Source organism: Apium graveolens, chromosome 2 (genome assembly GCF_009905375.1).
Source record: "Apium graveolens cultivar Ventura chromosome 2, ASM990537v1, whole genome shotgun sequence".
In the NCBI taxonomy this organism is placed as follows: domain Eukaryota; kingdom Viridiplantae; phylum Streptophyta; class Magnoliopsida; order Apiales; family Apiaceae; genus Apium; species Apium graveolens.
The window spans coordinates 244,508,113-244,520,891 of NC_133648.1; the positions used below are offsets into that span (position 1 = coordinate 244,508,113).

Below are 12,779 nucleotides of genomic sequence, written 5' to 3' on the forward strand. Positions count from 1 at the left end.
TCAAAGTTGTACCATTAGCAATGTTTAGCACCCGTTTTTGAATCCCATTAGGCTGTTGAGCAACCAAAAAATAATGAATAGCTGTCATATGTACATGCAACAACTGCTATCTGTTTAAAGTTTGAACGTATATTTCCTTTTCCCACTTTGCTACACCTATATAACTCGAGTCTTATTACTTGCTATTCTATTGTATATTTTCTAAAAATAACAATATAGTTTAAAATACATCTAGAATATCTTGTATATTCATTTTAATAAAACTAGCGTTTTTCAATTTAGTTCTTTACTTCTATGAAGAATATACATTTTTGAAAAATGTATACAAGGAAATGTTTGATTTTTCCTTGTATGTACGTATGTACATGTATAATCATTAATAATTAAAATGTTTTGAGTCTTGATATTCCTAAACTAGCTTCTGCAAAAAGCTAGGTGATGTTACAAGCTACAAAGATATCTAAAACCTAAAAATGCTTTTGCTCATATAATCAATGGCTATACTCTATCTTCTAGTCTTCTTAATTCATGAACTTGCGGCAGTTTGAAGATTTACACAGGCAGGGAACTTTAAGTTCTTCACCCTCGTCAGGATCAAATAAGTAATCATACCTGCCAGAAGTGGATGGCTTGGTCAGTTAAAAGTCAGAGATAATACGCGCACTTACATACACAGAACGAAAATGAGAGATTCTTACGTTAATTCATCAGCAGCTGACAAAGCTGTCTTAGCAATGAGTACAATACGGTTCTCGTCAGTTCCAACACTCATTATTCTTGCATAGCAGTTCGGTGAACACTGACAATACAGATGAATGTGCATTAATAAGAAAAATACAACTGGTTATTATTGTACTAAATACACATCACTATGGACAATGGTAATACGAAACACACTGTTCATGTCGCTAATGAAATTTGACCATGTTATGGAACACTACAATAAACATGTAGTAGGCTAAAAGACTGCCTGAGAATCCATGTACCGTACATTTATCAAGATTTATTCTCTTCTGGCCTTTTTGTAATATGTACACAGGGAAATTGAAGTCCACGGCTTAAAAGACATGGTTTAAGATGTTTACACTTTAAACCGAAAATAACTTACAGAATGGTTTATCAATCGTGCAATGTTTCCTTTATCAGTAGCATCAACCACGACTTCTTCGCTGATCTTGAACAGCTGCAAGGTAATAGTAGAAATTAATGCTCTACACTTGCACAGGACAGAACACATATACCATCCTACACTTTCCCCCCTTCTCTGTAAATAGGATGAGGTAACAAAAGCGTAAAACTTACATAACAGTCTTTGCCTTCAACACGGTAACGCGCCTCCCTCAGATCAGCCACACTACCTCTAACATGTTCGCCACGATATTCTAGAACCTGCAAGCAACCATTAGATTCTTGTGCCACTAACTATCTAATAGGTGTATCTTAACATACCAGAAAACAGCAAGAACAATCAACTGATGTGAAATCTATATCGGTTTTACAAAAAACCTCAACTGCTTTCTATTAGGACAACGTAGCCTAATTTTATTATAGCGGCTGCACATTATACATAATCTTCAAACATTATAGCCACTGCACATTATACATAATCTTCAAACAGTTAGACAATGATCCCTCCACCTCCCCTCCCCCAAAAAAACTTAAGTAGATGCTCATTCATCATCCTTTCTATACTGTGCTTTGCATATAATCAGAGCTGTGTAAGCTATTGTTATATATATGCCTCTTGTAAAATGTTGGACTAGTGCCATTCTAGCACACAGGACAGCTGACCAGCCTACTACTCCTTTTAACAAGTTCTGTAGCAGTTCAAGACATTCTCCATTTATGTTTCAACTGAAAGAAAATTATGATGTAAGGCATATTTTTCAAGGGTTTGTAAACAGCACATACCATTTCTCCTTCTGCTATGTCATGACGTGCAAAGAGGCCCCATCCGTGTATGCCGGATCTACCAAAGCAAACCCGATGGTGTTCGGTTTTCTGGAAGTTAACAAGAAATACAGGTAAGAAATAGTTTCTAACTATCCATATAGTAACATGTACAAACATAAAGACATTAAACTCTTGCCTGCAAATGACGTAGTCGTTCTCTGAAAGTTGGAAATTTTTCATGCTCCACTTTCTTCTGGTTGAATCAAAAGGAGCAAAGTGATTTATTTGACCAAATTAAACAAGCGACTAGAAATGCATTTAATTGAGATTCTTACTCTAGCACTGTTCAATTTCTGTATCGAAACCAAAGAATGATGTGTGAATCCAGCAACTCGGTGTGCAGTTGGTTCTTCTCTTACTTTCTGGAAAGAACAAGGAACAGCAAAACATGGAGAGATTAATAAGGGAAAACATACAGTATAAACAAGGATTCAATTTTCTGAATAAAAATATAGCCTTAAAAGGATAAGAGTCGTGAATTAGCATAGAAAAGTATATTAAGAACTACAAAAAGCATAAAATCAGACATGTATTGATGTCACAACATTTGCATCACATGACTTTGTCTGCCTTGAGGACAAAGATACCGAGTTACTCGAACTTAGAAATGGTTCGCATATAAACCTTATTAGAATTAGATTTTTTAAAAGAAGTTCTTCACAGATTTTGCTGTGCAGATATCATATTGGCACAAGGTTACTACTCACATTAGCACACTGTAGACGTATGCGAGACCAATATGATCCTTAAAGCATTTTAAAGCTTTACTATTGCACTCTTCTTTTCAAGGCCTTACTTCCTCAGTTATTTTAAACTACATTTTGTAATTTAAATGACCAAAATTTATATATTTGAAGCTACCTTGGTGTTTAATCTTGAATAAACCCGACATCTAGCAGCAGAAAATGGTTCAACCGCACCAAGCTCAATTATAGGAGACTCTTGAAGCTTCAGTCTGTTAGAAATCAACCTAGAACCATTTCGCCTATTATTTCGGAGTAGACTTTTAGCCAAGAAAACCTCTTCAGGAGTTTGTATAATTAGAACCGTATCCGGATTTGGAACCCTGCAGACACAATTAAGTTGAAAACATATGACGTGTAAAAATAAAGGTAGAATTTAATATCTTTTGAACTTTAGAGAGAAATTAAATCATTGTCAATCACTGGGGAACCCTTTCACGTCTCTTCGAGAGTTTTTTATCTCCTTATGCATGGTTTTCATATTCTGTATATGCTAATGAGTAACCTATACCTGTGATAAGCACAATATGAAACCATCTGTGTAATCTGCTTCCCATTTTTTTCCATGGTATGCAACTGCAAATAAAACACTCTTTAGGTAAGATGACAATCTTAACACAATTGAAGAAAGTATCACATATATCCGTGAAGCACCATACAACAAATATTGGAAAATAAGACAATAATACTGAAAAAAGTAAAGTCACCTCCATGCGATACCCAGCTTTGGAAGCGCACATCGCATGGTAGTAAGTAGAACACTTGCAACACTGTGTACAGGAACCATGGACTTGCTTACAGATTACGCAGATCTGAAATTGCAACAACAACGATAAATTGAATTAAAATAGGTAAAATTATTATGCATGGTCCATGGAGCATGCTGAAGTAAAATGAGAAGTACAGAAATGAATTTAAATCAAGGATCTCATACTCTGGACAGCTATTGTGGATAATTTTGATTTCATAAGGACATTCTTGGAATGAAACTAATTTAGTACCTTCACAAAAGAGTCTGAAGGAATTCTTAATATTCCAAGTGCTGGTTCCATCTTTTCATCACTTGCAAAAGAGACTTCAGGTTGAAACCATGCACAAGTAACATGAACCCACAAAGGTTCAACATCAGTAGGTTTTAAGGCACCTCCTGAAATTTTTTTGGAGCAAGGTTAGTACAGATATTTGCACTTAGGATGGCAAAATGAATACAAGGTCATCAACCATTTCACTTATTTCTTATAATTGTGCAATAGTTTCAACCACCCTTGATAAGCAATACAACACACTAAAAAATTTAGAGATAAAAACCTGTATAACACCGCAGACATGTAAAGCCATTTGTTTTTTCGAATAAAACAAGAAAGCATTTGAAGAATTCTTACCTTTGACAGGACAGAGACAGCACTCTCTTTCAATTTCAGGTGTCTCACAAGATCGGCAGACCCATGAGGTGAAATCTCGTACGTGTTTGGCTCCATAACACTCCTGATGGACTGCTATTTGACATCTGACAAAAATAATAAGGCATCAGATTATATTGCATATAAGCGTATAACAAAAATTTACATCCCTAGCAAGAAATATGCTAATAAACATTAACAAGGTATATAATGAGTTTTAAGTAATGTGCAAGAAATATGTAGTTCTATTTCTTCTTGGCTTGGAATTCAATATAACTTCTTTATTCTGATTATTTTCCCTACCTGATGCAGATGATAATTTTGTTGTAGTCCCAATCTTCAACCCATCGACATACAGCACAACGTTCTGTTGTCCACTTTGCACAAACAGGTTCATATCTCTCTGTCAAAAGGAAAGTAATTGAAAAAGTATTTTACTGGCTGCTATATGGAAGAACTGGTCGATATCAAATGCATATAATGTCATGGTAGTTACTAGTGTACCTTGCAGAAAATCCAAAAGTTTTTGCTTCCTTGTTTTTTGAGAAGGCCGCTGAAGATAATTAACAGGAATAAGACTGCTCTGATGATGCTCTGCTATCTGCAAGATCTACTAAAAAAATTATGATATGTAACCAGATAAATATGTTCCTCGATGGAAAATAACACACTAACACTAGTGCATATAATTACATTGTAAGATAAATACATAATATCCATGGAGGGGTAGTAAGATATATACATCTTAATAAATTAGCATATAAGTAGTAACTATGTCTCTTAAATCTTAATCTACAATTACATTTTTTAAGGGAAAAGGAAGAACTATTTTAAAAGCGCTTCTAGAACTATATCCAAGGCAGGGAGGAATGAACGTTTAGGATACATAAATTTAGAACATAATTTAAACTTGAAAATGATCAGGTCCTTCACTGTAAAAATGAACATGGGAGATAACTATGGCCAGTAATCAGGTCCTTAACAGTTAAATAATTTTCATCATATTTCTATAATTTAGACAGTCTACAATTCATGATTTACATGCATCACTAAGTTCCAAATTACATGACCAGTATCGAATCCTTAGGATGTGTTCACATATAAAGAAACAATAGCAGATTTTCGATATTAATGACAAAATAAACTTATTATAAAATGTTAAGTTATGGCTTAACCTTTTAGCTTTAGTTAGAAAGAACTAATTTAAGTAATTATTTTGTGAGAACCCATGAATAACATTAATCAATATATATATAATCTATCACCTTAAATGCAATAAGTTTAGGTCCTACATGGAAAATTGAACCAAAAATAAAGGAGACAAATAGCTGGAATACCAACCCATTGCTCCAGCGTCAACGTGGAACCTTTCACCTTGACACTAGATTTCCAGTCTTTTGTTTTCGAACCCGTATGCCTTTCCCACTCGCTAAGTGCCTGCTTCTCTGTCCCACAATATCCACACTTACAGACAATCCTGCAATGGAAGAAATAGGAGATAAAGGACGCTTGTAAAGAAGTGCCAGATTAAGAAAGACAAAATAAGAAGATACAGCTGCTGTGGTCACACGGTAGAGAAGATAGACTTTGAATAATGATCAAGACAATAACATGGACATTTAGTCTGGCAACACTAATTAGAATTGACAATAAATTTTTAGTAGCCCATTTACAATCTATTCTCAGATATCTTACATAGTGAATTTCTATTTTTTGCCAGAGAGTAGTATAATTTCATAGAATATCTAGTCAGAAACCCATAAGTCGCATATAGAAAAAAAGGTTAGGCAAAATTGTTTAAAGAACAATCATGAGTCAAATGCACCATTCACACGAAGGCCTACAAGAACATTAAGTTAGATACACTTACGAATGATGACCTAGGAAGTATATGCCTTCCACTCCTGAACAGATGACAGTAACCTTGTCCTGCATTGCTTGACCACTTTTTCTGTAATTTTCGACATAAACAATTCATATGTCGTAAACACTAAGATGCAAAAACATCCGCATTCACTCTGTTCCAGACATAGATAGAGGTACATGTAGATGAGATTCACCTGGTTTTTAGTTTAAAATTTTCTGTATCTGATAGCTCAAAATTAGATTTTGCTTTGCATTGAGGACAGTAGTAATCGGTGGTTCCCATGTCCTAAATCAGAAAGAAACAACAATTGAAACGTAACTAAATGCTAGTACTTGATGCCTATACTTTCTCAACATATTGGTTGAGCAAAAGATATTGTAAGAAATCAAGCTAAGTGCACCTTAAGACGAGTTCTGGGAATGTTGTAACACTCTGCATGCACCCAAACTTCACAGCCATCACAGCGCACCTAATCCATTCAAAAATTCAGTAACAAAATAATACTTTATGAGAGGTTAAGGACATGAAGAACAAATTAATCATGAAACTAGTATATAAATTTGACGCCTCACCCAACTTCCCATGTCTGAATGGTTCCAAATCTTTTTACACACACCACAACATTTTGTTAACTGAAATAAGCAAAAACAAAAAGACTTTAAAAAGATGCAGTAACAAATATATGTACATTTATGATGATAATATTAGCAAAATAAACAAGAATGCATACGAACCCGAGTACAGGTATTGCATAACAGACGGCTTCCATTAGCGGAGTCAACCTTTCTTGTCCAAATGCTACGAGAGATAATCGAGCCGCAGTCATTACAATGCCTATTTTCTTTCTTATTGAACGCTTCCTGCACAAGGAACATATTTTACTAAACTACAGTTATTAGGGTTACCAATTTCAGAAGAATAATTTTTTTTCATAAGCTAATATTGTTTACTATGTTATTATTCTAAGAAGCATTGGTACGTGTGCGGGTGCAGGTGCGGGGATGCGTGATACGAGGATACGATAATTTGGCAAATTTGAAAATATGGGGATTCGGGTGCGGTGGGATACGGAAATTAAAATAAAAATAAAAATATATCTTATATATATAATTAATTAAAAAACCCATATACATCAATTTATACTATTCAATCTTGTTCTTTTTTTGAAGGAATTAAATATTGCTTTTGTAAAAATAAAATTAGCTTATTGACAAATATAGAGCCAAGGTCTAGGTAGTCAGTTGTATATATGACAAGACATATACATACACTTGGGCAGCTCATAACATACATAGAACATTGATACACCTAGAACCAGACAAATTAAAATCTCTCTCTCTCTCTCTCTCTCGATGTAAGTCTCTGTAAGTCTGTATTAGGGCAGGCTATGGTTGTTTTACATTCTCTAAAAAAATGACCAAAGTTACAACTCCCTCACTCCCCGAATCCCAGCCAAGTAATCTGGGGTAATCTAGGTGGCGCACCCCCGTCGCACCCGGTGCGCAGTGCAGCACCTAAGTGCCGCACGCCTGCTTTCCAGTCATTACTAATCAAGTCTCAAACTCAACAACATATTAAATATTAATATCTAATAATATGTTCTAACACTTTCGGCGCACTCTGGTATATGAATATTGCTATTGATACCCAAAAATAGGTACTGATTTTATACCCGTAATTAATGACTTTGACGTATTATTTTAAATGCTTTCTTGAAAATACACTTGCCTGTTTTTGGGTGTTGCAATTATGACCTTCATTTGAACATGTAATCTCTTTCTTGCCTATTATTAAAGATAAAGTCTCCAAATTTTCCAAATTTCCAGCTGCCGCATAAATTTCTACCATCAGCATATCACTAAACCCTTGTTCAGCTAGAAATGCCTCATGGATGGCAGATTGTAGATCACCTCTCTTGCTGTCATTTAACTCCGTCTGCCCTTGAAACCTGAACATAACACCAGTTTACCAGAAGGCTGATCCAAACGGCATACAAAAGTAATAAATAAATCAACAGTTACACATTTATTGGGCAATTTATATTCTAAATTTAAAGTGACAAGTATTTCAAATTTTACACACCTGTCCATGTGTTCTGCAAACGGAAATATCATTCCGTTTTTTATCCAATCATAATCCTGCATATCAGAATAGAAATTCTTACAAAATATATCTTCCGAATGAACTTATTCAAATTCTTGGCATAAGGAGGAGGTAAAAATATATAATAATATCTTACCCTCTGAGTACCGTTGCCAGAGTAGCCAAAAAACATCACACAAGTTGCGCCATCAACACGAAAGCTAAGAACTTGTCGGGAAACCTGTGAGAGCGGATCAAGGACAATTGCAGGCCAGGCAGGATCATTGTTTCCAGACAATGCCCAGACAATATCACCAGGAACAAAATTATCTATCCCACTTTTCTCCTCAGCCTTCTCACTGACTAGGCAAGCACTAACTTCTTCTGATGGAGAATCCTTTATATCAAACAAATGCTCTTTCACTGTTGTGACATGTGAACTGTGTGAACCGTGATCGTCTTTCCTAATTCCCTCCCCCTCTAACGACACATTCTTGCGGCACTCATCACCTACTTTATTCTGATTTCTACTTTTTGCTACATAATACTTCCCGAATCTTTTCGACCTCTTTTCCTCTTCTCCCCCCTGCTCCACTGGCAACATATCCTTGTGACACTCCACGCCAAATTTATCATCTTTTCTACCTTTTGCATTAACTTTCGCATTCTTAGCATTACTACTCTTCCCTTTAGGATTAAACTCAGGGTCCCTATCCAACTCTTTAACAGTCAATTTTTTATTCTCTTTCTTCCAATTATCAAGAACCGAATCACTAAATCGAGAAGGAAGAACCCGAGTTCGACCGCGTGAAGTCCTCACCAACGGAGCCTTTGAAGCCTCTCCCGGTACTAAATTACTACCCATATCTTCTCCATTCTCCTCTAATTCCAACTCCATATCAGTCTCACCATCATCATCAACATCCTCAATCATAACATCATCATCAGTATCGCTATCACTATCACCTAATACATGATCAATGCTTTTAAATCCATCCAACGGAATAACACCACTACTAAATTCATCGACAAGATTCATCGAATAATACCCATTATGCTTAACTTTCTTCGAATTCTCAACACCTTCATCTTCCTCCGCCTCTGACCCACTAAGTCTACACCTTTTCGTACTCGGCATTACTGATTTCATGCCCCTTTTAATTATCATATCTACCCAAAACAGATACAAATATCTCTATATCTATATCTAAAAACACAACTAAATTCTTGAATCCCTAAATAAAAATCCCAACTTTAATCATCAAATCAATCTTAATCAAAAACCCACAAAACAGAGCAATTAAACACCCCAAATCTTGAAACCCCAGATAAAGATTTCAACTTGAATCGACTCGAAACCCTAATACCCAATCACAAAAAACGCGGCAAAACTCGAAAAATCAAAACTTTAAGCAATGAGATTGAAATTAGTAAAGAACAACAGAGAATTGATGTTAATTATACAGTGAATTGAAATCAAGAGAGCAGAGAATTACACGAGATGTTGAATAGGGATCTCTCTCTCGTTGTACAAAGCGCGCTCTCTCTCTCTGTCTCTCTCTAACTGTTAATTGAGTCGAGGAGAGAGATAAGAACAAGACCAGCAATATATACAAATATAGTATTTATTTATCGAATTTTGGTGTTTAATATTAATTGGGTATTAAATTTGTTAAATTTGAAGTCTCGAAGTTTGATATAGGAGAGGGATATATAGATACAGAATGTGTATGTATATGTTAAAAAGAAGCCAAGCTAAGCATGACTTTTTAAGTTGGGTCTGCGTTATCATTGTGAAACTACTTGTAGTTGTAAGCGTGTGGCTCTCCCTATATAATTTTCAATTTGTGTAAATAATTTATTTTTGAATTTGAGTGTATATATGAATGTGTGTATGTATATGTTGTTACGAAACTTGGGCTCTACGTTGAGAGAAATTTGTTAAACATAATAATGTACATAAATTTATGTTTAGACAAGAAAAATAATTGTAATCAAAATTTAATTTAGAAAATTGTGTTTTGGAGTGTTGGGTTTGCGTGTGCATGGGTCTTAGTTGCTAATGCAAAATGAAGTTGAGATTTTGTTAAAGAATTATTTGGAGCCAACATTTCCAATTGTTTTTAAGCGTCAAATTTTAGTTTTTTTTTAGTGCATGGGGGTTGTGTTGTGTACATGTTTTGGGGTAGGTTTGCAATTTTGTTCATTAATGGAGTTGTAGAGATGAATCTTTGTGTGTATATAGTACATACTTTATATTGTGTCTATCTATACATACATATTTCGTGTATTGGGTCAGTGACTACTCGCATATAGACACACCATGCTTTTATTTTAATTTATTCACCATGATTATTATTATACTGTGAACTAAATTGTGTTTCACTTTGTTTTTTGACATGATTTCAAAACAAATCTCCCTAATTTTCATAATTTAATTCGAAAGGTGTAGTGTATATAATAATTTTGGAATGTTAAGGGGATTGTAATTAAAGTATGCTTTCTTCTAATTTCACCAGTAGGACATAAATCAACTAGCAGCATTTAGGTGAGTATCATTAATTTGGTGTAGCAAGAACTTGTGATTTGACTTCTTGACTCTAGCTTGTTGATGGTGAAGTTTTAGTTGGATAAAAATGGCGACTGACATGAAGGGGGGAAACGCGAGTGGAATCGCGTTGGCACTGTCATAGGGTAATGTTATCGGAGAATTTTGTGAAATGTGTTTTGCCGAGGAAGAAGATAGTAGTACTATGTTGGATGCTTAAAATAGGGCAGGATTACGGGTACAACTACTAGCCATGAAGGTATGTATCTATGGAAAGGTGTGAGGAATGACGGTTCTAGCCAAGTACAAAGCATTGGTGTAGCACTAATGAAATAAGGTTGAGCTTTAACAAGTCATTCTCTTTGTTATGGTGTAGGTCTTCTACATTGAGCTCTAAATAGTTGAAGTTGATACCTTAACTAATAGATTCACAAACCTCCTTACTATTCTTCTGCTGTCATAACCAAAAGTTTTACACGGAACTTTGCACAACTCCGCCGTGCGTGGTGGGAGGGCTGCCGTCCTCACGTGGTTGGCATCGCCTGTACAAGACCTGTAGCGACCAAAGCTATCGATTCTTCATTTCTCGTCCTTGCTTTCCGATACCAATCAGAAATAAGAAATTGATGTGGATTTTGTACATATAAATCGAAATTTTGCGACAAGAGTCTAATTTTATTACTAAGATGACATTTTACACCTAATTATTTTCTACACTCCCTCCGGTACTCTTCTTCACAAGTACAAATTAAAATTATGAATTGTGGTTTTGTGTAAATGGCGTTTGTGAATATTAGGTCAAAACAAGGATCTTAACAAATTCGAAATCAAAACGTAAAATTCGTGAATGATGTTGCACGGAATAATAATTTTAAAAATTTGAGATAAAAATGTATATTGATACTAAAATATATAATGCGTGACATGAATGAAGTGTGTGAATCTTATTATGCGTAGAAGAAGGATTTCAAAAAATTGAATATTATACTATATATTGTATAGTGTATTATCTAGAAAGAATTTATATTTTATTTTCAAGATAACGAGCCTCGCAGAATGTATTGTGAATGATTCAATTACAAGTCCCATGTAAGTATAGGATTGCATCAAGGCCTTATGGAAAGAACAATAAGGCCATGTAGCTAATGAAAAATCAAGCTTTAGTTTTATGTGCTTCAAATTATTCAATTTATTGAAAAATAATAATAGGTTGCACTTAATTTAAGTGTATAATTCTAAATGTTATGACATAACAGGTGACTTACAGAGTATAAGCATTTTATACAAGAAGAGTGACAAAAAAAGCTTTGTAGATCATTATCCACTAATTGATCTTCATTAGTATGATTGTCAAAAAAAAAACCTTAATCTCTCGTAGGAGTTTGGTCGTGTCTCAGTTCCAGTGTGGTTAATCATCTTCTCGGGTCAATTACTGATCCTCGCCTTGGTAAACTATTACCTCACCAGCTAACTAATCACACATGAGCCCCTCCTCGGGATGATTCTTCCTTTTACTTCTCAGCCTACGGGGTATAAGCACATAATATATATTGTATTATCTAATTAGTATCTGGAGAATAACTAGATAATGAATTTATTGATTTTGACCAATAAATATCTTTCACATCCAACTATAACAATGAGTAACCTCTTATTTTTTAAATGACAGTTCCAAAAAACGTACTTTTATATCAAAATAATTTTATTTAAAACTCTATTTTAGAGGGCAATATGAACGTTTTATCATGTTCCATCAACACACTAAATGAGTTATACGATATTTCTGGTGCGGAAGTAGGCCAACATTTCTTTAGGAATTGCAGATTTTTTGGTATATCACATTCATGTATATAAATAGATAAAGAAATAGTGGATTCCTTCATTTATATGGTTACTTCTTAAACCAATAAGGTTTTCTCTATACACTGAAGCCTTTACTTTATTTAATCGATGTTATTGGTAACTTGTATAATTCACATTCTTTGGCTCTACCCATAAATTATCCAGTAATAAGTATTTCACTATTAATATGTTACGCTCAGGAAGGATGAATCACTCCCGAAAAGAAATCTATTGATTCTTTCCCAATTGGTTGGACCGTAGGTGCGATGATTTACTTCACGGGCGAGGTCTCTGGGTCCTTCACGAGAAGCATCTGACTCCTTCACGATACAAAACCTCGGCGT

The 12,779-nt window shown here is 34.8% G+C and overlaps 1 protein-coding gene across 3 annotated transcripts; it reads right to left on the reverse strand.

The window, feature by feature from the left end:
* Positions 1 to 319: 319 nt before the first annotated feature.
* On the reverse strand, positions 320 to 9,800 carry LOC141708271 (histone-lysine N-methyltransferase ATX4-like). 3 transcript variants are annotated; one of them, XM_074511795.1, is made up of 23 exons: positions 8,203 to 9,800; positions 8,046 to 8,101; positions 7,692 to 7,911; positions 6,698 to 6,823; positions 6,536 to 6,595; positions 6,364 to 6,432; positions 6,157 to 6,248; positions 5,967 to 6,047; positions 5,438 to 5,573; positions 4,601 to 4,706; positions 4,400 to 4,499; positions 4,079 to 4,203; positions 3,698 to 3,843; positions 3,404 to 3,508; positions 3,208 to 3,272; positions 2,815 to 3,019; positions 2,229 to 2,315; positions 2,090 to 2,143; positions 1,912 to 2,001; positions 1,303 to 1,389; positions 1,109 to 1,183; positions 699 to 799; positions 320 to 612 (listed from the first exon to the last, which is right to left on the reverse strand). In XM_074511795.1, the coding sequence occupies exons 1-23, from the start codon at positions 9,211 to 9,213 to the stop codon at positions 522 to 524; spliced, it is 3,288 nt and encodes a 1,095-aa protein (XP_074367896.1). In that variant the 5' UTR covers positions 9,214 to 9,800; the 3' UTR covers positions 320 to 521. The 3 variants fall into 3 exon arrangements, with proteins under 3 accessions (XP_074367896.1, XP_074367895.1, XP_074367897.1); XM_074511794.1 differs by having other exon boundaries at positions 2,090 to 2,146; positions 8,203 to 9,798; XM_074511796.1 differs by having other exon boundaries at positions 2,090 to 2,146; positions 4,601 to 4,697; positions 8,203 to 9,797.
* Between the last annotated feature and the right edge of the window lie 2,979 nt (positions 9,801 to 12,779).